General features: G+C 39.8%; 2 protein-coding genes across 3 annotated transcripts; both read right to left on the bottom strand.

Moving 5' to 3' along the window:
* Positions 1–10,942: 10,942 nt before the first annotated feature.
* On the bottom strand, positions 10,943–15,303 carry LOC114846140 (small cell adhesion glycoprotein homolog). Its single transcript, XM_029134922.2, has 4 exons — positions 15,151–15,303; positions 14,376–14,478; positions 12,499–12,534; positions 10,943–12,272 (listed from the first exon to the last, which is right to left on the bottom strand). The coding sequence occupies exons 2-4, from the start codon at positions 14,464–14,466 to the stop codon at positions 12,073–12,075; spliced, it is 327 nt and encodes a 108-aa protein (XP_028990755.1). The 5' UTR covers positions 14,467–14,478; positions 15,151–15,303; the 3' UTR covers positions 10,943–12,072.
* Positions 15,304–17,068: 1,765 nt separating this feature from the next.
* s100b (S100 calcium binding protein, beta (neural)) lies at positions 17,069–19,384 on the bottom strand. 2 transcript variants are annotated; one of them, XM_029134948.2, is made up of 3 exons: positions 19,236–19,384; positions 18,693–18,853; positions 17,069–18,061 (listed from the first exon to the last, which is right to left on the bottom strand). In XM_029134948.2, exons 2-3 carry the CDS (start codon positions 18,834–18,836, stop codon positions 17,915–17,917), a joined length of 291 nt encoding a protein of 96 aa, XP_028990781.1. In that variant the 5' UTR covers positions 18,837–18,853; positions 19,236–19,384; the 3' UTR covers positions 17,069–17,914. The 2 variants fall into 2 exon arrangements, with proteins under 2 accessions (XP_028990781.1, XP_055362719.1); XM_055506744.1 differs by having other exon boundaries at positions 19,214–19,237.
* Positions 19,385–27,257: the final 7,873 nt, after the last annotated feature.

The following is a 27,257-nucleotide window of genomic DNA, read 5'->3' as shown; positions in this document are numbered from 1 at the left end:
GCGCTGGCTGCAGCATCAGACAGGGTGGAGGACAGAAACCGCGTTTGTGTTGCGACTTGCTAAATTTGTCTACCCAAGTTTCTACTGAGGCAGGGGTCGGCAAGTTTAAATACTCAAAAAGGGCTATTTGGGTCCATTTTCTACAGAAAACAAAATCTTGCGACCCACAAACCTTTTGATGTCTAATAAGAAGATAACACTACATATATTGTTATAGTTTGCTGCATTTAGGAAATCGATGGACTGCTACAGAGAAAACAAAATTTTTATTAACAAAAACACTTGCTGAGATGATTGTTACTTTCAAATCAAATACCTAATGTCCATTTGAGATAATTATTCAATAATTATTATTATTGAACTATTATCCACCTGCAGCAAACCATGTCTATCTGCCTCTGTGTGTCATCATCTTGTTGCAGGTTCCTGAAGCCTGCTGTCAGTTGCCAACCCAAGTAAAAATAGGACTATTTCATTGAACAATGTGAAATACTTATTTGCTAACTAAAGGCCAATGAAGATCTACAGTATGTTTTGCCTGAATAATGTCTGCACATCAGACAGTCCAATAGCTGCTGGCATTTCCATGGTCAAACACAACTCTTCAGGGTGTGTTCAGGTGCCTGCACGTGAAATACAGTCATCTACAGACCTTTGACTCCTTATGTAAACAAAAGACTGGGGGTAGTAAGTTGATGTGAACTCCCACTTGGCTTCTCCCCCACCGTTACAGGGTCCTTCGGTGCGTCCTTCATGCTGAACTTGATCTTCTTGGAAATGGGCGAATGGGCAGCATGATAAATGGGAGAGAGACTGTGTCTGAGGCTTCCTCCTCTGTTAATTTCCAAAAAATGTTTCCAAAATCACACTGGAGCCGTGGATGGCCAAGGGAACAAGCAACTCTTTGTCCATTCTAATGAAGTCAATTACTGTACACAGTCATCTTATCATACACCTCTTATGTAACTAATACACAACTGAATATTCTTAATAAAATGGCTTGAGTCAAAGTGTAATACATCCTTTATTGGTGTTTGACAATGTGAACATGTTTTTGAGTAAATAAAAACATGTTTTTGAGTAAATAAAAAATTTTAAAGAATAAGAAGAAAGAAAGAAAGAAAGAAAGAAAGAAAGAAGAAAGAAGAATTTGACAGGCAACAGGTAACTCAGCTCAGATCATGCTGCCTGAAAGACAAAATAAGACAAACCAAAGACAATCAGATTTATCTCTGTGATATGTAATTACATTCAATCAGCAAATGAACATTTACAGTACAGGACAAACATGACCAGACATGACTTGTGACCAGATTCTTGAAAAAGTAGGACCCTCAGAGTACAGTAAGAAGCTGAATTCTCACCAGTGTTTCCTGTATTATTTGCCACTCTTATGCCCAGGTACGCGGGCAGGACCTTGCCCAATCCCAGGTCCCTGCGCAGGAACTTGCGCGGGGACGTTAGCACCTCCGTGGCCAGCACCGCGCAGAGGCACGTGTACAGCAGGTCCGGGCCCAGCAGGTCCAGGCCCGGGACCTTGGCTTTCCCCTTCAGAACTTTGTTTTTTATCTGTTGCAGCAGAGAAAAAACAGTGATACTGTAGTAATAATGGAATTTATTTTTTGCAAGACTGTTTCTTCACATATTTAGATACAAGAAATGAATTTTACCTTGATCTGACATTTTCTGTCTGCAGCAATAGTAAGAGTGTTTCTGTTAAACACAACAAAGGTAACAGGTACTGTAACTTATAAAAAGTTGTAACTTGTATGAACAACTTACATGGTCAAATATGTGATTAACCAATGTCATAAAAGAAGAAAGAAAAGAGATAAAAGTCTAAGCAGTTATTGACTCTATTTCTAATTTAAAAAAAAAAACACTTACCTGATGTGGAAAACAGTCAAAAACTGCAACTTGTGAAGCTAAAGAGAAGACGCAGGGAGCTTAAAAAGGCTGTCTCCCACAGGTGGGTTGTTATCATCATGTTGGGGGTGGGGTGGGGGTATGCAGTAAGAAGGGTTGTCTCTCGGTTGAAAATAAAATTACTATTGATTCAGTTTGACACCACCCTATTCAGTTTGAAACCACAAATGTTGATTTAAATATTTCTAACAGGGTTATTACTGGTTGTAGCAGCTATCAGCCCTGTTCTGCTCTGTCAACACTATCTTCAAGAAATAGAAAGTAACTTTTGTTCATTGGCATCTGGTGAAAAAAAGGCTTTGTGTGGAAGTTTGTCATTTGATCAATTCTGCATTCTGATAATGTAAATGCTAATTGATGATCAGACAACTCGTTTCTGTTAATGCACTAGGGGAGTCAGAAAGAGCCCTTTGGGAACATCTGGGTGTGGCAAGCAAAATTTGTCCTGTGGGAAAAGTATGCAACTACAAGGTCACATCATTAATTCAGTCAGAAATTTTTACAGTTTAGCTGATTAGAGTGTGCTCATGTCAAGTGGTGCATGAGTGTCAGGGCGGGTAACATGGCGGACCCACATGCACAGCTCAGACAAGGCTTGGCTTTAGTGAATTTAATTATGATCGTCGTCAGGCAAGCAAAGGTTGGTACACGGCAGGCACAGATGAAGGTACAGACAGGGCTCAGGCTAAAGGCACTCAGGAACAGGTCAAAAAACTCAGTAATCTAAAAACACTCAAGGTACAGACAGGGATGAGGCAAAAACACGGTCACGAGCAGACTATGGTCAAACCAAGGACTTACTGATACAGTATAACATGCTGGAGAGTTGACACGGAAAGATGATTGAACACTCTGGCAGAGGAATGAGTACTGGAGACTAGATACCATGATTAATTACAGATTGATTGCAGCTGATGACAGGACGTAAGGCTGAAGTGACAGGAAGTAAGGCTGAAACTAAACATGACAGCGAGTTCTGGGAGGCCGGCGTCAAAAGAATACACAAATCCTCTGAGACAAGGACGGTCCAGGAGAATGAAGAGTCAAGCTGGCCAGCGACGCCGGAGACAGTGCCATCGTTGCGGCAGAAGGTGACGGAGGCAAGGACCCCAACCCAGCTTGAGTGTCCAGAACAGCCAGGAAAGGTCGCTTGGACCACCAGAGACAGGAGCGGAAGAGCCGAGCTGCAGGACGGCAGCGAATCACTGTCTAGGAGCAGGAGAGCTGCCAAAAGGAACCCTGTGGTGGACACCTGGAGACACCAAGCAGAGGAGACAGGATTCAAGGCCAACGTGGTCTCCCCTGGACCACCAGGAGCTGAGGCTTGCGTGGTTTCCTCTAGACAACCACAGAAAACAGGTTCAGAAGGCGTCCTCTCGGGTCACTTCTGAACCAACAGGAAATGTAGTGGTCTCTTCCGGACCAGCAGGAGCTGGATCCCTAGCAGGAGCCCAGCCTGCTAATGCAGGAGCTCGACTTGACAGTGCGGGAGCTGGGCTCAACTGGGCAGAAGCTTGGCTTGACTGTGCATAAGCTTGACCTGGCTAAACTGGAACGTGAACTTGACATTGACATGGCAGAGCTGAAGCTGGAGCTTGAGCTGAACCTAATGGCTGCACTGAAACTGGCTTGGTGACAGGGGCAGCAGAGACCAGACATGACTTGGCGAGAAGAAGGAGTGCTCAGCTGTGGCTGGCCAACTGAAGCAGCTATGTGCTTTGGATTCAGGACAGGACATAGGGCTGGAACAGACCGCAGTCCGGTGGTTGAGACTTCTGGGGCAGGACATGAGTCAGCAGCAACAGTCAGTGGAACAGGAGCAGCAACTCGCCGAGGCGTCGTGGTATACAGGAGACCAGTGGCTGGTGCAGGCTGTGGACTGGAGCGGGTGGCGGTTCTGTGTATGAGTCGGAGGTCTGAGTCCTATGGATAGGTGCCATCACTCCTCTGTACATGTTCCCTCTGATACACGGGTCGGTTGTTGTGGCCCGTCGTGCCATGCTGCTCAGCCAAAAGCACTACAAGAAAGCCGCAGATCGCTTCTACAAGCATCATCCCTCAGTCACATAAGTTGACTCAGAAATTTGTCGGACTTCCATCGAGCTCATCCTGAATCTCCTGGGTCATCGGGAATCCAGGGAGTTTCTGTGCTCATTCTCCAATTATGTTTACCGTTTCAGTGTTTATCATTGTTCATACTGCTTTTTGGTGGGTGATACAGTGCATTTTAACTGCCTCACCTCCGCTCTCCTGCACCTTGAGGCAATTCCTTTGCTCCTGTCATAGCTGATGCTCCATCCGTTGTGGCTTCACACAAATTGTCACAATAAAGTCCTATCACGTCAATTGCATTTTACACAGCTTCAAAAATGTCTTACTTGCATTTCTTTGATGTGAAAAACTTTTTATTGGTTAATTTTTTGTTGTAGAGGAACTGTCACGGTCAACTCAGTAGCTCCACCTAGAGTTCAAACCAAAAAATGCAATACCGGCAGGTTGGAATTTGCTGCAGGCCAATAAAAAAAGAAACATGCATGGTGGTTCAAAAATTATTTTATTTTGCAAATGTCCATTTGTATACAGATGAAATATTCTTCTACAGTATGTTTTTAAAATCTTTTATTTATTTATTCATTCATATCACCCCTTTGATTCTTTCTATTTTCCACATAAAAATAAACAAGATGAGGATGAATTGAAATTTTAAATTTCATTTATTCTGTCATTGGGTGTGTAGTCGAGGCATATTTTACTGCTCTCTGATTATCACAGGAGGAGTTCCTCAAATACAACCTAAAACAATTATTATTTGTGATTATTATTGGTCTTAGGGAAAATCTTCTAAAAACCTACCAATATGCTACTTTATTTTAGCAACATAAGTCAAAATTCCAGTGTTATTCACCCATCACCGGTTTTATTCTTGGTGTATACACTGTCTAATCTAAAAATGTAGAAAAGTACAACTAAAAATTGTTTCAAATAATATTTATTCAGTATCCTTCAAACTGAGAGTAACTGCAGGAAAGATGTTTTTGATGCCTAGAGATCAAAATAAGACAAACGCACAAATGTCAGTATTCAATTAACACACTTATATAATATTTTACAATCATTGTGGCATGTGATCTTGTAAAATGTCCTCACAAAAAAGCATTTCTAAAATTAATAATGAAGATAATACATATACATATACCAGCTGGGCAGATATTTAGAACACAGGAGGAAAAGCAAATTAGATATATCTCTGTGATGTATAATCAATCCAATCAGGAAATAAATAAACTTTTACAGGACAAAATTAATAGTGACCAGACATTTTGACATGACCTATCAACACACTCTTTTGTGGTTCAAGTAAATCTAGTACAGGATTGTCACTGTAATAAACTGAATTCTCACCCGAGTTCACCTCTACTGTCTTATTTTCCATCGCCTTTTCCGTGACCATGCTTAGCCTCGACATTCAAACCATGCCCGTGACCTTTCAGTTGAACGTGACCGTGAACGTGCCCATCACCATGTTCGTGCCCATGGCCATGCTTGCCTCCCTTTTCTCCAGACTCATGGCCGTGCGTTTTCCCTCCAGGAGGTGGAGGACTGTTTTCTGCAGGGGGAGGATTATTTCCTGTTGCACAACAGAAGAAGACACTGTAGAAATGATCCAATTCATCCTGACATTTTATTGCAAGAAGCAACTTTTACTGTTTCTCCACAAATTTAAATCAAATGCAACAAATCAAGTTTACCGTTGTCTGACATTTTCTATCTGTAGTGGTAGATTTTTTTTTAGATCCCTGAGGGTTTCTGTGAAATACAATAAAGGTAACAACTTACTGTATGTGGAACAACTTAGTTGGTCAAATATGTGATTATGGATATAAAAGATTACAGTGGATTAATGGAAAAAGCAGTCATTTGGCAAAGACAATCTTTCACAAACCAATGTCATAAAATCATTCAAATTAAGGATTAATACAGCCAAGGTTTACTTCTTTATTCTCAGTTTACAAAATTTTTCTAAAAGAAGAAACACAGCAGTTCTTGACTCTATTCCTGAAAAAAAAAGCTACTGAAAACAGTTTACAGTACTTACCTGATCTGAAGAGCTGCCAATAACAGCACCTTGTGAAGCCAAAGAGGACACAGGCAGCTTATAAGGGCTGTGTCCCACAGGTGGACTGTTGTGTCATTGTGTTGGGGGGGAGGGGGGGCAGTCAGTAGGGTTGTGTCTTAGTCTCAATAAAACAAGTTTTGCTTTAGTTTGACGTCACTGTGTTTGACTGTTTTTTCACATCAACAGATGAATTTGTTATCAGCAATGTTCTGCTCTGAAACAAATGACTCCACAGTCTCATGAAGAAATATAAAGTGACTTTTGTTCCCTGGCATCTTAAAAATGCCTTTTGTCTGAAAGTTAATAATTTTATTGATCATGCATCTTGTGATCGTAAATGCGATCGTAAATTGTCTGTTAAATAAGAGAGTCAGAAATCCCTTTGGGTACAACTGTGTGTTCCGAAGCTAAATCTGTCAACAATAGTGATGACAAATCCTGCAACTAGGTCACGTCGGGTAATTTTACTGGTGTGGCTGATCAGCATACAGTAGGGAGTGTGGTTGCTTATAAGGTGGTGCTCTCAAGTAGTGCATATTTAGGTAAACTAACACTCTGATGTCATTTACCTTTACTTCTGTAGCACAGCAACAAAGGACACAAAACTAATAATGTACAGTAGAGAGTCTGAGAGCGCAAGATTGCTGACATGCAATGAGTAAACTGGAATCTATAGTTACTGTCTGGAAGTTTACTGTCAGAAAATGACATAGAGCTAGTGGGTGTGGAAAAAGGGGAAACAGGAGACACACATCGTGGTTCAAGAGTTATTTTATTTTGCAAATGTCTATTCTATGCAGACGATACCTTTATATTTATATTTATTTGATATCATTTTTTATTACCCCTTTTTATTTTTGTAAAAAAGTTCAAGTCACAATTTAGAATTGAGATTTAAATTTTCTAGAACTAAAGCTTGTTTTTCACATCAAAAATCGAATTGTAGTTTTTCAAATATCCTAGTAGCTTAATACAATAGATAACCATTTGTGATTATTATTGGTCTTTACATGTATAAAATTGTTTTAAAATAAAATTTATTTAATATCTTTTGAACTGAGAATAACTGCAGGGATGATGTCTCTGATGCCTGGAGGACAAAATAGAACAATGGCACAAATGTTAGTAGTCAGTTAGCACACACTTCAATTATTTTTGCACGTGATAGACACTGATACAAGTATTATTAAAAAAATATATATATAAAGATCAGTAAATATTTAGAAGACAGAAGGAACTATATTGTATGTATAGTCACAAGAAAGAATATATTGAACTCAATTGAAGCATATTTGTAATATCTCAGCTATGTTCGCTCACTTGGATTTAATGGTTGTCCTTTCCCTTGCATTGGCCAGACTTGGAGCATTGCTTGTCTCCTTCTCCCTTCTTATGTCCATGGTCCTTATGCCCATGTTCCCCTTCATGCTTATGCCCATGTTCCCCTCCATGCTTATGCCCATGTTCCCCTTCATGCTTATGCCCATGTTCCCCTCCATGCTTATGCCCATGTTCCCCTCCATGCTTATGCCCATGTTCCCCTCCATGCTTGTGCTCCCCTTGTCCCTTTCCACAGGGAGAATCACCTGCAGGGGGAGTATCGGCGTGTGCGTCATGGTCTATTCAACCAAAGAAAGAAAAAGAGAAAAACAAACAGAGGAGATCACTATCAGGACAAATATTTGCACGTCTTGGCATTACGTTCAAAGGAATAAAATTCTTACCTGCCATTTTGTAAGTAAGGTTGTTCCTCAGTGGTTCTATGCACAAAGAAAAGTCTAAGAAATCATAGGAAATAAAAGAGCAAATATGGTTTAGCAAATCTGAAAAATCAAATAAGCATGTAAGTAAATAAATAAACCAGAGCAGCTTCAATTCTGTAGAAAATCCTTCTTATCTAAGTTTAGGAACTAAGACCATGCAACTACCTTATGTTTGGAGAGCAGCAACAGGCTGTAAAGTTGTTGTGAAGATGAGCTGTATTTAACAAGGGCTGTCCTGCAGAGCTGCATTTTTCTCTCGTCACGTCGGTTTAGAGTAGGTGGAGCACATCAAACACGTGAGAGACATGTAGGAACAAATCAAAAGGTTTGTCATATAAAAGCAAAAGTAAGATTCAAACCTGCTTTACAACGTCTTTTTTCGTCTTTTTGTTCCTTGTTTTAAAAGTGTGCCAGAGAAGTTATTTATATCATAAATATATGTATATATTACCAAAAATGTATGATGCTGTTGGTTTGGACAGAGGAAGCCTGAAATTTTATTATTAGTTTGAAATGCAGTATGTTGACAGCCAGGTGTGCAGACAAGCCCGTACCCATTCTCTGTTAGGAGCAAGGCTGTAAATTGGTCCTGCAAATCGTTTTTTTAAAGCCCACATTATAGTAGTTGATGCTTGCAGCAGATGTTCCGAAGCCTTTCTCGCTGCTGGGTGGAGGGAAACTGCATCCACCTTATGACTGTGGAGCAACAACAGTCAACTATCTCTCTGAAGTTCGTGCAGACTATTTCAAAGGTTCCTTTATGGATGTGGTCACATCATGTGAATCTTGACCTTATTGCAGAATGGTACAAAATGAGCACTGTGAGAGGACTTTAAGGAGCTCTGGAAATGTCTGACTGCATCTGTTGTCTGTTTGTTTTTCTACAAATTTTGAATGCACCGTTTTGCTCGAGGGTTTTGACAAACTTGGTTCATCCTGTTCTTCAAAAACTGTAACTGCATGTTTAATGGGTGTGTTCAGATAAAGATGTTAAAGCTTCTGATTGGATTATATCAGTTTAGAGATACAATCCTAACAACTAAAGCCACACATGGGTAGCGGCAATAAGTGGAGCTCTGTGCCTTGTGGTCAATTGGTACCGGGTTACATTATTTGTGTGATTCTGAATCTCTCCACTAAATCCTACGAGTCATGCTTGAAGTATGTGAAAACGCTTGCTTCGGTGTGTGTCTTACCTACAACCGCTTTACCTTGTAAAGGGGCTGGTTGCTGTACATTATCGCTAAATTGAAACCGCTAAGTTAAAAAATAATTGTTCTTTCCATTTTCCCACATGGCAATAGCTCACTTAACTGTCTGTGTCGCTGCTATTGGTGCGCTAATGGCTAACGGCTAAAGTAACACACGGCCCATAGTAGAACCTGGCAACACTGCAGTAGTTCTTGCTTAGATCTGTTGCTGTATCCGTTAGCAGTAACAGCACCAGTATAATTAGCTGCACTTTACTCAATAACTTCACAGTACATATCAGCAGTAAGTACATGGCTGATACATCAAATAAGTACCAAGCATGTACTTACTGTTGGAGGATCTAGTTGGAACAGTCAACACCTGTGTCTTTGAACACAGTAGTTGCACTATGTCTGTCCATCAAAGACAGCAGTGAGGTGCTTTGTAAGAAGTCCAGTTTTGGTTAGGCATGATTGTAGGGGGTTGTGTTTCAGGTTTCGGTGTGTGATAAGATAGCAAAAGGTGAAAAAATGAGTAATTGCACTAGTGTGTAAGCAAGAACCATACAGTTATATGAATGTTCCAGAATGTCTTGAATGTGGATTTTGTATAAGCCGTCTCATTTAAATAAGATGATTGTTATCACCGTGGATCTTGTGGTAAAGCTAGTGGTATTAAAACCACTTCCTAGGGACTGGTTGTGTTTGTTTGTGTTTCTTTCTCCCGTGTTGTGTGAGTCGGTGTGTGCGAGAGTTGGAGAACAGGTACTGACAGACCAAGCTTCAATTTACCCGGTCGTGGGGTGTTGCCTCCGCCAGATTGGACAAAGGAGGCCAGCATTCTTCACGTACGGCGCGTGACAGTCGGCAGGCACCGAACCCAGCCAGTCGCAACCAGCTCCGTGGAACGCTGGAAATCTGAGAGAGTGCCAAAAACTAGAGGCCTGTCTTTGTTTTCTTATTTCCATCTCATCTGAATGACGTTAGAGTCACTATAAGCTGTGATGTTTGTTGTTTTGGGCAATGCTCATATCCAAAGAGAGTTAGTTCCACTAACATTCTACAAAAGCACAACAAACGACAACAAAGGCAAAGGAAGTATTAGCAAAGCCTAAATCTTACCTTTTTTGTAGCATCATCTACTGTATATATATATATATATATATATATATATATACATGTGTGTGTGTGTGTGTGTGTGTTCTGTAAAATGATTATATTTTAAAATTTTGACTTTCTTTAAAAATCTAACACTAACACACTTTTAGCACACGTGCAAATCAACCACGAGAGGAGAACAAAACAACAGTAACGTCTTTTGCTCTCCACACCTCACATAATGTACCTTTATGACTCCACCTTATGAGAGTAGGGTATGAGAGAGAAGGGAAAGGAGAAAGTGGCTAGAGGAGTGGCCAGTGACTAGACAAATTTTCATTTTTTTAATACTGCCAACATTTACAATAAAAGACACTATTAAAACACCAATATTGTGAGGAGGCTTTGCTTGATGGGGCACCGGCAGCATGAAATCTGATGTTGGGGAGTGGTCTTTTAGATCTGACATCAGCAGATCAGCAAAGCAGCTCGCATACACACGCACTCGTGTAATGTAGATCTGTTTTACAAAAGAATAGACAACAGCAGGGAGCTGACACAGGAAGGAAGAGCAGCCGTGTCCTGATCTCTCTGTCAAACCAGTCCTGTTTGTTGCCTTAACAGAAAAGTCACATGGGAAAAGACGCGTTAATAAACATCAGGCGTGACATACGGACAGCAGCGTGTCATTTGTGTCCACTCCGCACCCTCAACCTCACATTCCTCAAGCCTCCGTACCCTGCGGTTAGATTAAGTGTGCGTCATTTGGCGCCTCGATGTCTGAGTGTAAGCGGCAGAGCAGGTGAACAGCAAACTAGTACAAAGACAGACGCACGCAACCATCAACATCGTCTCATTCTTTACCATTTATTTTTCACTCACTTTAAGTCTGTAAATGTTATAAAATGCACATTGATTTACAAACTTTGGACAAAAATGAAGTCTTTTTCATATTTCATATGAACATACACGTATCAATTATTATAAGGTCACCCTGTGATGTAGCTGTTCTTTCATCTTTCATACAGTTGATGTGCAGGAAGTGGCAATATCATACATAGCAGGCAACACAGATAACTGTAAGTCAAGCGTCGTCTTTAAGTGCTTGTTTTCATGTCGTACTGTAGCAAGGGACCGAAATGTCAACAAGCTGTTTGTAATAAATGGACCTATAAGGAAAATATGTAAAGTTAAATGTGTTTGGTGACATTAGAATTTATTCTTTGTTTAATGCGTTATGTATTTTTTATTATGTTATTATGTTAGGAGAATGTGGAAGTCCTCGGATGTGTAAGTCTTGACATGTCAAAGGAGGTATCCATCCATTTGCTCATTCTATAGAAGGTCGTGTTGTAGCTGGAGCCGATCCCAGCTGACGAGAGGTGTAAACGCTGCACAGATGCATGAACCTGCACGTCTATACATGCACTCACAAAGACCCACCCACATGGTCACAGGCAACAATTACAAAGGACGATGCAGGTGAAAGCAGCAAAAACTATTTTTTAACATCTGCTACTTTTTCTACAGGAAGTCATAAGCAGACAAACCTGATAGGAAGCCTGTTGCGATGTAAAAATGACTTCTAACAGCAGGTGGCATCTTTGACCTATGATTCAGTCCACAAGGCAAAATAAGAGGAGAAAGATCTAAAGGAAGTTTACTTTATAGACTTCAAAGGAAAATAAAAAAGCACAATTTATATGAAGAAAAATTCAATCATAATTAATCTAAGGTAGTTACTCAGCTTAAAGGTGTTTAAAGTTTGCTCCTGCTACACTTTGGTTAAAACTCTATGAGGGTAGTCTGCTTGACCAAACCAGCAGGGTGTCTGGAATGCGGGGTTAGCATCCTCCCTGCTAATGTGCAAAGTTGCTCAGTGCAGCTTTCAAAGAGGCTCTTGCAAAAAAACAAATTTCACATTTTGTTGCCATAATCAGGCTACAAAGCTTTGCTTTTACTATTCTACATTTTGAGTTTACTCCTCGCCTTTGAGTTTGAGAGGTTCTTTGGCTTGAAGTGCCGCATCAGAAGCGACAGACTCATCATCATTGTTGTCAATATCATCATCATCATCCTCGTTCTCGTTGGTGACGTACGAGCCTTTTTGCCTGGACAGGCACCACAGCATCACTGCTATTGTACAAATCATTACCAACAACACTGCACTGACGATACCTGAGAGGCCAGAGGAGAAATAGTGAGTGTACAGAGGATAGTTAATGCCACTATAGATCCTAGTCTCCTACTGTACTCTACATGAATGCACAACAGGGAGAATAATGGGTTGGATATGAATGCATTTAAAATCTCCAAGATCTTAAAAATATTATATTTATATCACATACTGTTCGTAAATATTGAGTATATACTGTAGCTCACAAAGCTCACAATAAATTCTCACCTCCAATTAAGGCGGCCCAGTCTCCATGGTCTGTGGCTGCAAAGACACAAACAAAAATGTATCTAAAGAAATCAGTTGGAAAAAAAACTTTTTTCATGAATTTACATACATTAGTTTTATTATGCAAAATCGTGTTGTGGCACAACTTCAAATGAATAAATGAATGTACTGGATATGAATAAAACATTAATATATGTAAATACATTTGTATATACTGTAGGTTAGTATGTTCAGTACTGTACATGTATATGTATTTATACTGTACACTCATGCACACACCTATTTTATAGATATTATGTAATAATGTGACTCATATCATAAGTGCTGACTAAACAAATCTAAGGCAACAAATCCCATAGAAAGTGAAACTAAATTCTTCAATTTCTTCTGAATATTAAACTATTTAATATAGTAGTAATATAGTATATAGCATTTGTCCATGTCTTGCTACTGTATGTGTGTTTATTCATATCCCTTTATTCCCAGACTGGATCAGTAACCACCTCCTTTCCTTCCACATATCATCAGGCATGCTTCATTCCACCACTGCCTCACCCTAAAAGCAAGACTACAACTCCCAAGATTCCTTGGACTCATTTTCCTTCGGGTAGTACTGCCCTCTGTGGCTCTCTTCTTGTATACTAACCTGGATTATCCATCTCTCGTCCTAGGCCCCAGTTAATACAGTACATGAAGAGAAACACTGTCCACCAGCGGTTAGGTGAATTTTGGTTTGTGTGTCCTGCCATACAGTAAATCATAGCACTCACTGCAGTAATATTATCTACTTTTCAGCACTCCATTTTTTTAACGTAGAGAATATTTTTTAGCTTCAGATAATATTATGTTAGCATTTTAGAAAGGAAATGCAGGTGCTTCTAGGCTTGAGGAATAAATTAAAAATGTTACAGTCTGTACATTCTTGCTGCTTTGATACAATTTTGCAAATTCAATAATATTGTCTGACATGATCTTCAGTCATTTTGAATCAATTAATAACTATTTCAAAAACCAGGCAATGTGATATTCTAATTCTGATTAGTGTGCTTGACTTGTCAGGAAAAATTAATAATAAAACAAAACCTTACTTTTCACATTTACACATGTGTGAGAGAACTCATCATGCATCACCAGTGCAATGCTTATGTTAAATCTAGGGTAGAAATAATGTACTGTAAGAAAGAAGCATAATGATAGCCAGCGTTTGGTGCACAGATCCGCTGCTAGCCCTGCTGTGGCCCTCTTTGGACCTGCTGTGGAAACATGGCCAGTGGGTATCAGTGTGCCAGCTCTTATCACCCTAGCGACAGACCCCTGAGATGTCACGCACATGTTCCTCTCTAACATCAGTTTGATAAGACACTCCCTGTTAAACACACACATGGCGGTTCTAGAACCATCAGTGGAGGTTATGTAGTAAATATATAATGATTGTGGTCAAACAAGATTCTCTATTCAGAATAGAAGAGCCTTTACATATTATATATATATATACGGAGCATCTGAATGAAGAAAGTGTTCATTTCTAGGACCGTGGTAAAATACACAAAATCACCACTAAGAAATGAAAAGAGAATGAAAACAAAAACTGCAAATGAGTGAGGAAACGAATGCACGATTGGCAGAAATGAAAGGCATGCATGAGAAATAGAAATGGTAGAGCCTGAGGGACCTGCATAAACTGAGATGGAGATGGGTCCAAATCTAAAATATCTAAAAGGATCAGTATTTACTGTAAGGTGAAATATGGTAAGTCTATAACTATTTCTTGACTCCACGCTAGTCACTTACCATTTCTATACGAAGCTAAGCTACTAGCTCTACTGCAGGTGTGCATTTTACATAAGCAGTATAAATGTCAGAGATATAAACTGCACCTGCTGCACCTATCTTGGTCACAAGCTCTGGAAACGAAGGCGTCCCAGCTGACGAGGGATTCGCAGGGGACGGCGTTGTGTAGATGCTCATGTTGACGTTGACCTGGACAATAAAAAAAAACAAGAACAAAACATTGAACACAAGAGTCATTTCTATACAGTGAGTGGATCCCAAATGGTGCCTCGTGGGGTGAGGAGCAGTCAGGGGAGTCATTATGATACACACTCAGGGGTAAAGCTGCAATACTTGTTGAAATATTTTAGCCTAGGTTTTTTCTACGTGATTTTAGCAGGTGCTTGCTCTTTATTTCTGAAGCTCACCTTTATTTATTACAATATATATATGACACTCATGACCTCATGAACTGTCCAGAGCATTGACAACAGCAATTCCTAGCAAATTGATGAGTGGCATGACATTTAGACAGATAATGTAGACATTCAGACACAGCTGGGAGCACAGTGGCTCTAGTTTTTCACACACTGACTCATGAACTCAAGAGAATGCATCTGAAACACATCCAAAGTGGGAGTGTTTGTATAACAAGAGTCACACTTCACAAAACTATCTCACAGCTGCAAAGTATTAGGGTCACACACAAAACGTTTAAAGCAAGATGTGAGCAATGGATGTTCTGAACATTGTTTTGTACATCATCACTTAATATGAAACCTTAAAACAACTCAGCAGCTGTCAGACTGGACAGCACAGAAAAGATTCTACAAATGTCAACAGAACTGGGACATAAAATATGAAAACGTATTCAAAACTCACCAGTTGTTTCAATGTGCAGCGTCTCTTTTGCAAAGAACAGCAAAACTAGGAGCAGAGCAGAGCATATGCTGCAAACACATTTCTAACGTACACACACACAGAAACATGGGTGTGGTGTCGGTCCCCGGGGTCAGGATCGCTTTCCACCCCAGCCAATAGCACGGCTGACTCCACCTCCACGATGCTAAACGTCCTGCAGATGTCTAAAACCGTACAGCCGACAACAGCTCTTGCATCATTTGTTTCTCTGCACAGTTTGTACGGACACAGTTACTTAGTTTATTAACCTTGTTTACACGACCAGAAAATAGATTCTGTTTCATTTTTACTTGTTTAGAAGTGACTTACTCCCTGTTGTGTCTCAATTTTGAGGACAACTTTGGAGGTCAAAGGCCAAATATAAACACAAATCTGTTTGTGGACATGCAAATGTTTCAGTATGAGCCCACTGTAGACACAAGACCTTATTAGTACTGTACTACTACAGTATACTGTACCTGGTCATTGTGTGTTTAGATCAAATCTTTAGTCTTTCTGTGGGGCAGGACAATTGGTTTGTCTTTGCAGGTAAATGGTCTTATTTAATCTTCCCTTTGATACTGTTTTATTTTGATATTTTTACTTTATGAGTTATGAATTATGATTGATGTGTATTTGAGTTTTGCCTTTGCTGTCACTTTGCATGTCTTTCATGTGGCTTTGATGTTTCAATATTGTAGTTGTTGTTTTTCTACCTTGCTTGCTTGTTCTTTTGTTGGTTTTACCTCTTACTACTACTCACTATGTTTTTTGTTTTCTTTTCCACCCTTTGTTTCACTTTGTGGTCATTTCATTGTACAGTAATTTCACTTTGCTTCGTTCTTTTTGCATATTTTACATATGCAGTTGTTTGGCTTCTGCCATAAATCTCTTTTTGGCAATCTTGCAAAAATGTAAAATTCATGAAATGATCAAATTTACTGTTATAACTGTTTAGCTTTTTGCTGTTGATTGCCTATAATCTGATTGACAGCTAATCTCCTGGTGACCACGGAGATGACAGTCACAGTCCAAAGACGAGCAGTCAGGTTGACTGGACATAGTGAAATGCCTGTAGGTGCCAGAATGAGTGGTTTGTCTCCCTGTTATGGGCTGGCGACCGATCCAGGGTGGATCCTGCCTCTGGTCGGACAGACAGCTGGGACAGGCTCCAGCACCTTGAAACCCCTTCGAGAAATACTGAGCTGTCTCTTTAGAAGCTGCGGTCACGCCAGCGGCCGCTTTATTTAAGGATATTTGCTACATTTACGGTTCGCATGCTTTGTGAGTGAGGGTAACAGCTGTTAGACACAGAGATGTCTGCTACTCAGTCTGCAAAGTAGACATCTATGTGGCTAACTATTGTTACAGTAGCTTTTATTTTGAAATCCGCTGTTTTTTCATCACTTTCCTTTTTCGATGAAATGTCTGAAAAGTTATCCTCTACACACTGTTACACGGTTTCAGTAGTACTGTATGTATGAGAGAATAACTTTTCAGTAGTGTGTGTGAGAGGATAATTCTGAATTATGTCCTGCACGGCACCTCATATTGATGCGTACGTAACATAATCTCACAAGAAGAATCTAAAAAAGCCAGTGAAGTTATGTGAGTTATTGACTTAGACTTACAAAAACAACCTTGTAGTCACAACTCATACCCTGATGATTCTCAACAACTTAACAACCCAACAAATCAAAGTCCATATAAATGTTTTCATTTATTGAAATATACAGTCCATTTATGTGCCAGATTACACCACCTTAAACTGAGAGACATGGTTTTCATTGGACTGAAGAGAAAACAGAATCAGAACTGCAACAGACAAATAGAAGAATAGAACAGAGGAATAATAACAGGATCATTTATATCATTTTAAATTATGGAAATAACAAATTCATCTTCTTTAAATCTTTATTTTTATAGTAAGCCATGTATGTGACATCACAACACAATTGAAATGCTCATTTAGTCAATTTTTTTTATTGTCACACAGATGAACAATAGACATTTACCCACATCATCTGAAATCTACCAGCCAGACAATATGTAACATTATCCACCTCTATGCAGTTTATAGAACACAGCTGGAATTCCTTTCTAAGTAAAAGGAAATGAAAGACCTTTTAATGAATTAAATGTCTCTTTTAGAAGGCAAACTTGCTAAACCATCAGTTAGTAGATTAAAACATCCATGACATTTCAAAACTGATTTATTAGACACTTTTTTACACTGGGTATTTAAAGCCCAAAGCCTCTACATGTACATAACCACTAGTGCTTGTTATCTGACTCGTCATATAAGTCCACAATCTCACAAATCTTTGTCCTTTTGGACTTGGACATTGTCTAAAGCCAAATGTGATTGCTCATTTTCTCCAGCAGGTGCCTTCATAATCAAATTAATGGAAGCCAACATTTTGCTGCTGTAATTTACTGGTTCACTTATAAGAGCTTGTTTGTAACAAACTTCGCAACCATTTTACAGAGATTCTCCAAGCTTTCCCAGATCATCTATATGTTTCAGAAGACAACAATAAGTTCTATAAACAAGGTGGTAGCTAAGTACTAGACTGGAGTGTTTGCCAGTCACCAGCCAACCCCCCTCTGTAATGCGTTGGCTGCTGCCTGGGTTGTGTTTTCCCACCCTGTGATGGGATCAACAGGTTGTGAGTTGCTAGGCTTCTGCTTCTGTATAATTTACTGTAGCTCCCCTCTTTTGTCTCGATCCACAGCCATTTCCTCTTTACTCGTCCTCATGCTCGAAGAAAACATGGCAACAGACGGTAACCATGGCGATGAATGTCATGAACTCCTGGAAGTCACACTCGGCGTCGCCATCCGTGTCCAGGCCCTCCATCAGGTTGTCCAGAGCAGATTGATCTTTCACATGCTGCAGGGAGGATAACGAGTTCAGATCAGGACAAACACAATGTAACATAATTAACCCTTTCAGTCCATCTGTATCCTAAAACATCTGCATCTGTATTTTGATTTTATGTTGTCTGCAAAACTAGTTTTATTATCTTAAATTAACATTGTTATGAGCAAATTAAACTGGTAGAATTGTTAACCAAATACACCCAATATCTAAATATGATTGATAATATATGTAATAAATAAAGTCCTCGATTAAGATATGTGAATTTGAGAAAAAGTCAAATAAATGTTTCACTTGGGAAAATTTGAATTTTCTACCAATGTTTTCACATGTCAGGCTTTAAACAGTTAAAATTTATAGCTAAAAGTTGAAGGGTTAAAGATAAGAGTTAAACTGGCAGCTGTTATTTTAGTAAGTGGGTTGTTTCCTTCTTCACAGAGGAGACACAGCTACACTAACGAGCACAGTGGCGTATGAGTGTCTATGCGCCGTAGCGAGTGTAGGCGTGAATGACCTGGAGCTGGACACAAACGCTCACGCAAGCAAATCATGTCAAGTCATGGCCATTACTAGTTACTAGTCCATTAGTCTGTCAAGCTCTGTGTTCTACAGCTTCTCTCCAGAGATCAAACGTGTGTCTCACCGCCATGAGATCTGGCAGCTCATCATGAAGCAGGTCCTTTAGCTCGCTCTTCTTCAGTTTGTGTTTGTCTCCCTCTCTTTCCGAATACTTCTGAAACACAGTGATGATGGTTGCCATCGAAGTCTCCAGGTCCGTCATTGTCATCTACAGTATATTGTCACCTAAAGAAAACAAAATAAAATAAACTGAATGATTTGACTGACTTTGACCTGACTTGGTTTTAAACTCTACCACTTACAGAGAAGTACCTAAATACTGCACAACTAAAGCAAAGCGATTCAGTTTAAAGAAATAACGAAGCAGATTATTATTCCAAAGTGCAAAACGTGACTCGTCTTCATAATTTATATGCTTTTATTGAGATAATATTAAGCTTCACATACATATATAAACTACACTTGTATGAAATAAATAGTTTATATACTACATATTTTGCTGCATCCTGCAGTTGCAAGTCCTTCTTACTGTACATTTCTCCCATGTTACAAAAATAATTTCATATCATGAGATTTGTGTTTCACCTCATATGAAGAGAGCTGTTACCTTAGTGGAGGCTGACGCAGATGTTTGTGTTGTCTGTGCGGCGGGTGGAGGCTGAGGATGGGCTGCAGATCTTATACTGGGGCATTGTGATGGGTGGGTGGTGTGGAGGCCGCAGTCTAGAGGTCAAGCTGCCTGTCGTTCAAAACGATAACCAATCCTGGCTTTGCACCTCCCCTCACTCCACTGCAACCCTGCACTCAGCACTGGTGTCTGACTTAAACCAGTGTTCGGACTGTTTCTCATACACATTCTCAGCTGAGTCACTTGGAATTCTACTTTTCTTAATGATGAATACATTAGAATTGCTTAACTAAAGTAAAAAAAAGTCACTGAAAATACAATGAAAATGTATTTTCTAATTTTCACTCTAATTTTTTGGAAGTTCATTAAACTAGAAAAAGTGTGAGAATATCATATAACATATATGTTTTGGTGTGTTTACAAAAAGTTTGTTCCAATATGATCCATGAACAAGAAAGAATATACTTACACTTTCTAGTACAAAGAAATTTGCTTTGCATCCTTCAAATTTAGTCCAAAGTCTCATTCGAGGTGAGGAGAATATTTGGGTGAGGTCCTAAAAAGCATTCCTCTGTTTGTGCAGATATAATGGTTGTGATGGTCTCATCAGACCATCAGGGCATTAGGAAGCATGGGGTGTGTGCATGTTCTGCAAAGTTAGGCCTGTCAGCATGACTTGCTTTGTTTTGAAAGAAGCTATTTGAATTGGGTTGGGCTTTTTAGCTGGACTGCTTCCATTCAATGGCAACAAAGCACATCCAGTTGGTAAAGAATGCAAGGTACTGTAGATCCATCATACATCAAGCTTTGAGCTGTAAAAGCCTGGGGAGAGTATCTTGTTTCTCAGGTGTGTCCTGTGAGATGGATTTTCAAAAAATAAATACAAAATATGAGTACTCCTGGTAATAGCCTCGGTTCTTTAACTACATAAAAGTTGCATTTGTTGTTAAAATCTGAGAGCAGAGGGAAAAAAAGAGGAAATAGGACATGCACTTACAGTAGCTGATACATCTTAGAGGAAGTACTGTTTCAATACTTTTGAGGAACAGAGGTTTTATATGTTTACCAAATCCTCTAATTCACAATAAATTTATATTAATAAATAAACAAGCAACCACTGATGTGCCAAGCATCTTACTATGCACCTCATAGATTGTAAACCATCTATCTGTTGTTCCCTTTGATCCGGATCTGCCTCTCCTGGTTGCCGTTGGGCATCTGCTTGGCAACAAAGGCCTGCTTCAGAGGAAGCAAATGGTCATGCATGTAAATGAAGATGTTCTTTTCACTGGCGAAGTTGGCCAGACGCGTGCCCTCCACGGCCCAAAGACGGCCCACAAACTCTGCATCCACTGCGGGCCAAGCAGGCAGGAGTTGACACAACCCACTGCCAGATTTCTAGTCAAGAAGGCTGTAAACAAACTTGGAGGAGTTATGGAAAAATTCCAAAATATGAACCCATCAATCTTTTAATTGATGTGAGAGATAATGTTTTGACTATTTCTGAGAAGAAATTATTTCGTCAAAATTCTCTTAAGAGTTTATTATTTATATCTAACTGGGTTTCATGGCATTTTATGGACTAAAGAATTCATAGTAGTAATTACTAGTTACATACTGTACTAGTAGTAATACAAACATTACTGGTCAATAGTCTCCATAATGTGCTGAGTCCCCAGATGTCTTCCTCCTGGAACCTCTGCGACCTCTGTCTACTTTTTTATTTTCTGTCAGGCAACGTCTCAGAGAACAGAGACGTTTATTATGTGATAAACTGTGTCTTTGTTTGGTAACAAATACACTCCTCACGTGGACACCCACAAACTGTTTCATTGTTTGTTTCACACACTATAACTCTGTTCAGAGGATTGAATTGAGACACAAGCAAAAATACTGGAAACTGGCGTTGTACAGCTGCTGGTTCAACCAGCAGCTTGAATTCCGGTTTAACGCTATTATTGTGAAAGGTCTTTTTCTGGGCCGCCTGCTGCATTGGCTTGACTCATGATAGTTGGATTCACCTGTTCCCACTTTCTCTGTATATAAGTGCTACCTTCTCTGCCTGACGTCATTATGCAGACATCAATGAACCAAAATACTGCCCTCAGTTCTGGAACCAAGTATGTACATTCTCATACTGTCAAGTCATGTTCATTCAACTTTTGCTTGAGTGGCAAGAGCTCACGTACTGTAAAAATCATTCTGCATAATCAGTAACTATAGAACTTAGTAATAATAATTGCAGGAACATTTTTAATGACAGTTCAATGTGTATGTAGTAGTAAGTTTGTAATCTTTTAAACATGTTAAAATGATGACTTATAAACAAGAGGAAACAGTTTTTCATGTGCACCGTGAAGCCGCACAACTTTCAACATCAAATCTTCTGCGTCTGTTTTGGCATATTTTCACCCAGGAGACAGAGTCCTCAACTGGCCAAACGGTCCTCGGAGCCAGCCGGGGTCCCTGAACTCATCAGTCGCCATGGCAACCAGGCAGCGCCTCCAGCTGGGCTGCAAAGGCTTTTCTAGTCCTGAGTCACCACTTGGCACTCGCTCCAATGAGACACACACTATGTTTGGTTCTTTTTCTTTTAAGCTTTTGGTCTTTGTAAAGAAATCGTTTGTTATTTCGAGTTTGTTTTCTATATTAAGTGTAACCAAATATTCTGTTTAGTACCTAAACATTCTACCTAATTAGAATTTTTCTTTTGTAAGAAAGAAAACTATTTAGCATTTTTGGTTTCTCTGCATGTGTCATAGTAATCGTCCACCATTTGAGGGCATCCATGTATCATGAACAAAGTTCCCAACATAGCAGTATTCACATTAGTCTCGTTATGACCAAATATTACAAATGGATCTTCTTTGATACCATAAAAATTTGATTCCAAAATGTAACATTAATTATGTTTTTTAAAGATTTGTGACAGTAAAGTATGAAGAAAAGATGAATTCTGAATTCTGTCCAGGGATGTTTGTAACCCGTGCGCTTTGTCTGCTGTGAGGAATGAGCAGCCAAGATAATCAGTGGGTAGTTTCAAGACAGTTTCTGTTGTTAGCTTCAGTTTGTTACTCTTATATACTTACTTCACTGCTGTACTTTCTGTATATTTCCTTCTGAATGAATGTAAATATGTGGCAGTGACCCAAGCACAGCTAGCGTTACGCGTGGTGGCATCAGCGTGTCTGACCTGGCTCATGTGTCCCTCCCTGGCAGAGCATTTGTGTGTCTGGCTGCTGATCACAGCACTATCTGGACAGAGCTTCAGTCTGTCATTCAGATCCAAATCCCACCTCACTCATTCGGTTGGTCGCACTGCTGTGCTGGACAAACTGTTTTCAGGGGTCAGGGCTGCGCTCAGAGACTGAACAGTGTATTACATGAGTTATGGCAGCAGCAAATACACGGGAAGTATTTAAAATAACACCACGGTTTGGATCCTGTGTTTCTTGTCTACATGAGTTCAGTCCATCTTGTTCCCACAGACTGACATGTAGTCAGGCTAAATGGCTCCAAAACTGCTGTAGGTGAGTTTGTATCGTCAATGTCAATGTGTCACCCAGTGATGGACTGTCCAGGTTGTACCTGATTGTACCTAACTTCTGGTAGAACCCAACTATTTACATGTTTCCCACACAATCATTGTCCAAGAAACAATAATATAAATATAGCTATATAACTAAAAGAATGTAACAACAATAGTGATCTCATGAAACCTATTATTAAACAATTTACCAATTTACAGTGACAAAGTTTAAAAACGGCTCCAAGACAACGCCTCTTATCACTTTTCAAAAGTTTTATTTTCCTAATGTAGTAATTACTAGTTACATACTAGTAGTATGTACTAATGTACTCTCCAAGCAAAACTCAATTAAACTGACAGATTTAAACTTCAATAGAGTCATGGATCCTAATTGGCTGATGGTGGAGCCGTTGACTCAGAATGGCCATCTAACACTGCGTCTTTCCTCCCTAGATCATAATCCTCTCCTGCCTCCACTCTCACACCCAGATTGGATTATAGGCTCCTGGATCAGAGCGTTCTGTCCTACACACACACATAGGCACGCACACACACTCACACGTAAGCACACACACACACACACACACACACACACACACACACACACACACACACACACACACACACACACACACACACACACACACACACACTTCCTTGCACTTACATGAAAATGAGGAACACCATTGACATAATGCCTTTCCTTAAAAGTCTAATCTTTGCTCAATTCTAACTTCAGCCCTAAAATCACATCTTGACCATCAAACAGTAAAGTGAAGACCGGCCAAAATGTCCTCACTTTGGTAGGAAAATACGTTTTTTGGTTCTCACTTCAAAGTACAAATACACAAATACACACAGACACACACACACACACAGACACACACACACACACACACACACACACACACACACACACACACACACACACACACACACACACACACACACACACACACACTTCTAATGGCCTACATTTCAACTTCCTGCATGTGATCTGGACTAATTGGATTGACAGGAAACAAACTACGGGAGAATAAATAGGTTTACACACTGACCTGAACATGACAGACTGTGAACTGAATCAAGGTCAATGATGATTCACTTTGACAGCAACAACAACTACATCCATCACATGGGTACGTCTGCTTAAATACTGCTCTAGGCCATGTTGTTTTTACCTTGATGTCGGCCTTGTACTCCACGTCACGTCTGTCAAGTCACGTCACGTCTTCACAGCCAATTTTAGCTGGCTATTTAATTGAATGAATCAGGTCTCAGGCAGATCTCAGACCTGGTTGGAAGTTCGGCATCACAGGAAGGAAGCCCCAATGTTTGGAAGAACATCCCTCCTTTGAAAACCATTGCTACTGCTTCAGATCTGATTTAACAGAACTTTTCCCTAAACAACAAAACTTAGAAGAAAGATCCAGGAGAAACCTATTGCTCAGTAACAATAAAAATACCTGGCAATAGATTTAGGTAAAATTTCAATTATAAATGCAGGGTAGTTTAAATATTTAAAATATTGGCCTGGAGATTGCTAATTGAATACAGAAGCCCTGTTCATTTTGTCCTCATTTGTCTGTCACACTCTTTCAGTCTTTATGTCATTGAAACAATCAAATTGTAAGTAGCGATATAGTTTATATATAAACCCTAACACACACACATACACAGCCACAGCACCATATGGTGTCTGCTAAGCTGCCGTCAGGTCATAACACAGCAGCTTCAAGTCTCAGGGAGGCTTCCACATCACTGTGAACACAAGGATTACTGACACTGCAGAACCAGCAAACTACTCTTCATCGAGCTGTAACTTTTAAACCATTGAAATCGATCCACTGCAAATCCTGATTCCTGTAATACTTCAAATTTTTCTGATCCATCTCCCAGCCATTATTTTCTTTCACCAAAGATTAGTATTAAAAATATGCATTACTTACATTGGTGCATTTGAAGACATTCAAAAGACTCACAACAATAGCTTAACTTTGACTTTAAATGTTATGGGACAAGACATCAGAACACTCCAATCCACCAACTAGCAGTTGGAACAACATCTATCATCTCATGTCTTCATGGATAAGTGCAGCTTCAGGGGTAGACTCATCTATGGACACATACTGTGTCTGTTGAGACTGGAGTGAACCTATTACAGCGCATTATAATATTGTAATCTTTTGGCATCTTTTCAACAGGATTAAGAAGAAACCCACAGACTGACCTGCCTGTCAGCAGCGCAGCTCAGACACGAGCCCCTGAAATCCTGATGAAGTTAGAATTAGAATAGCGTAAACAACATGATCGATTAGATTTACACTTCAAACAGCCACTCACTTCAGATGACTTGACTTCTGCTAGCGCTGCTTGAAGTCACCGTTATCATAAAGTGGGTGTCTTGTTTTCTTTCCACTTTCATCCATCATGGCTGATAATTGTGATCAATGGAGGTGGAGTGTGGGCAAATGAAGGAGGAGGAGATGAGAGATTAATGTGGATAAAAGTGAATGAGGTGGTGAAGTCATAACATACGCAAACTATGATGATACTGGACATTCAGATCACTGAGCAGAAAACATTTAGTCTCCTTTTATTCTCTGAAGCATAAACTTTAATCTAAACTGAGTCGTCCTAGAATTCACTGTGGGGCTGGAGGTCTCGTACCTGCTGCTCCAGCTCAGGTCATCACCTCTGCTTCACAGTGTGGTCTGATCCTGTCACTCCCATCATTCGACAGCCAGCGCCTACAGTACCTTGGCTCCACTGTGTGGGCACTGCCCACAAGACCAAGCCTTCCAGGAGGTTCTCGTATCGATGTCATGTACTTGACAAGCCTTCTAGGTGTCCTACAATCTCACATACGCCAGGCGTGGGCAGTCCTGATCCATGAGGGCCAGGAATTCCCACCCCTCATGTACCCGGACCAAATATATAAGCCATGCTTCGGAGTCAAGCCAGGAACCATTGTAGCACTGCATGTTTGATGTTGCTTTGATCTTGCAGATCACCCATAGGTAGAGAGATCTGTTTGTTCCCATGATGCCTTGCAGTAGTGCACTGCTTTGTGTCTTCTACACTCCTCAGGTTTTCTTTGGTGGCATCTTTAGCTGTATCTTGCATTTATTAATAAAACATTGGTTTGAGCTCACTCTCACTGGTTCAAAGCTTGTTTCCTTAGGTCTATTCCAACTCTACTCAATCACCTTTTTTAGACATTCCTGTGTTTGCAACCAGGCAGCGTCTGATATAAATCAAATTCCTGAGTTTTCTTCCCATAACTAACCCAGTTGACAAGCGAGCGCCCAGTTATTCTGATGCAAAGCAACCAGTGCTGAGAGCGAACCCCTCGCTAATGCCTTGAATAGATGGCACCTTTTCAGATCCAGCAGTGCATTTAGTCTGCATGAATGGATGTGTCAGATCTCGTCTGGGCCTCTATAGTACAGGGCAGAAACGCTTGTGCTGAAATAGTGTTTAAGAAAAACTGTACTTCTGCAGCCTTTTGTGCCACATTTCTTTGGTGATGCCTGCATTCTTTATCATGTGAAAGGGTTTAAATCTGACAGTTTGAATCAGTACTTTTAATATTTAAAATGACAATTATAGTATTAATCATAAAAACAGGAATTAATTGATCTTTGTAAATTTAAATATTTTGTTTTTTTTGTACAGACATGCATTTTCCAAAGGGAACCACGCACACACAGAGATCTTCAGGTTTTGCCATTCTCTGCCAGAAGGTCATGTTTTTTTATTAGTCGATTAAAAACTAAACACTAAACATGTTCAAACATAATTATGTATGCATTGCAACTTGTTTAGTGCTAATTAACAAAATGTTGCTGCCAACGTATAAATTTATAGAACTGTACTTGATTGAATATTTAGAAAAGCTGCAGTTTTGCTTTTGCAGCCTAGAATATTTTTATTTGAAAAAAGTTTACTAATTGGTGAATTCTGCTCTAATGAAACAATATAACATCTTGTTTCAGTGTGATTTAGTGTGTTGCGATACCTCAGGCTTTTTGCCATATGGGAATATACTGGATACAATATAAAAATAACTCCAGAGCTCTTGTTGTAAATAATGAAACCAAGGTGGCACTGGCTGCTGAATGGATGTCAAAGCCCTACACTATTCTTTAGTGATTCACAAGTCACCTCACAGTATCCATCAAATCCCCTCAGCCCCTGTCAACACAGAAAAAGAAAGGCAGCAGGCTGGTGGTCAGAGAAATCACAGCACATTAACTTTTCAGAAGCAGCATTCATCTTAAACTCGGTGTGTGAAAAGAGAGGAAGAGAGAAAATCAACATGTCCGTGTCCAACATAAAAGAGGTTGTGAAGGAGCAAAATTAGGACCGAAAGGACCCCATAGAACCTGAAACAGTGCAGTGAAAAAGCGAAACCTGACTGTGATTAATATTAATTAGAACATTTTGTTTTAATCAGAGCAGCTGTTGTC

The sequence above is a fragment of the Betta splendens genome, chromosome 2 (assembly GCF_900634795.4).
Source record: "Betta splendens chromosome 2, fBetSpl5.4, whole genome shotgun sequence".
NCBI lineage: Eukaryota > Metazoa > Chordata > Actinopteri > Anabantiformes > Osphronemidae > Betta > Betta splendens.
Note: the sequence above shows the minus strand (reverse complement) of the source record. Positions and strands in the feature narration are given on the sequence as shown.

Bases quoted from the DNA above. Each gene is read 5' to 3' on its own strand.
- LOC114846140 (XM_029134922.2), bottom strand. From the start codon at position 14,466: ATGAGCATCTACACAACGCCGTCCCCTGCGAATCCCTCGTCAGCTGGG. The intron at 12,535-14,375 runs GTGCAGTTTATA...GTGTCTTTGCAG, and splicing joins GACCAAGATAGGTGCAGCAG to CCACAGACCATGGAGACTGG. The intron at 12,273-12,498 runs GTGAGAATTTAT...CTGGCCTCTCAG, and splicing joins CTGGGCCGCCTTAATTGGAG to GTATCGTCAGTGCAGTGTTG.
- s100b (XM_029134948.2), bottom strand. From the start codon at position 18,836: ATGACAATGACGGACCTGGAGACTTCGATGGCAACCATCATCACTGTG. The intron at 18,062-18,692 runs GTGAGACACACG...TCCTCCCTGCAG, and splicing joins AGCTGCCAGATCTCATGGCG to CATGTGAAAGATCAATCTGC.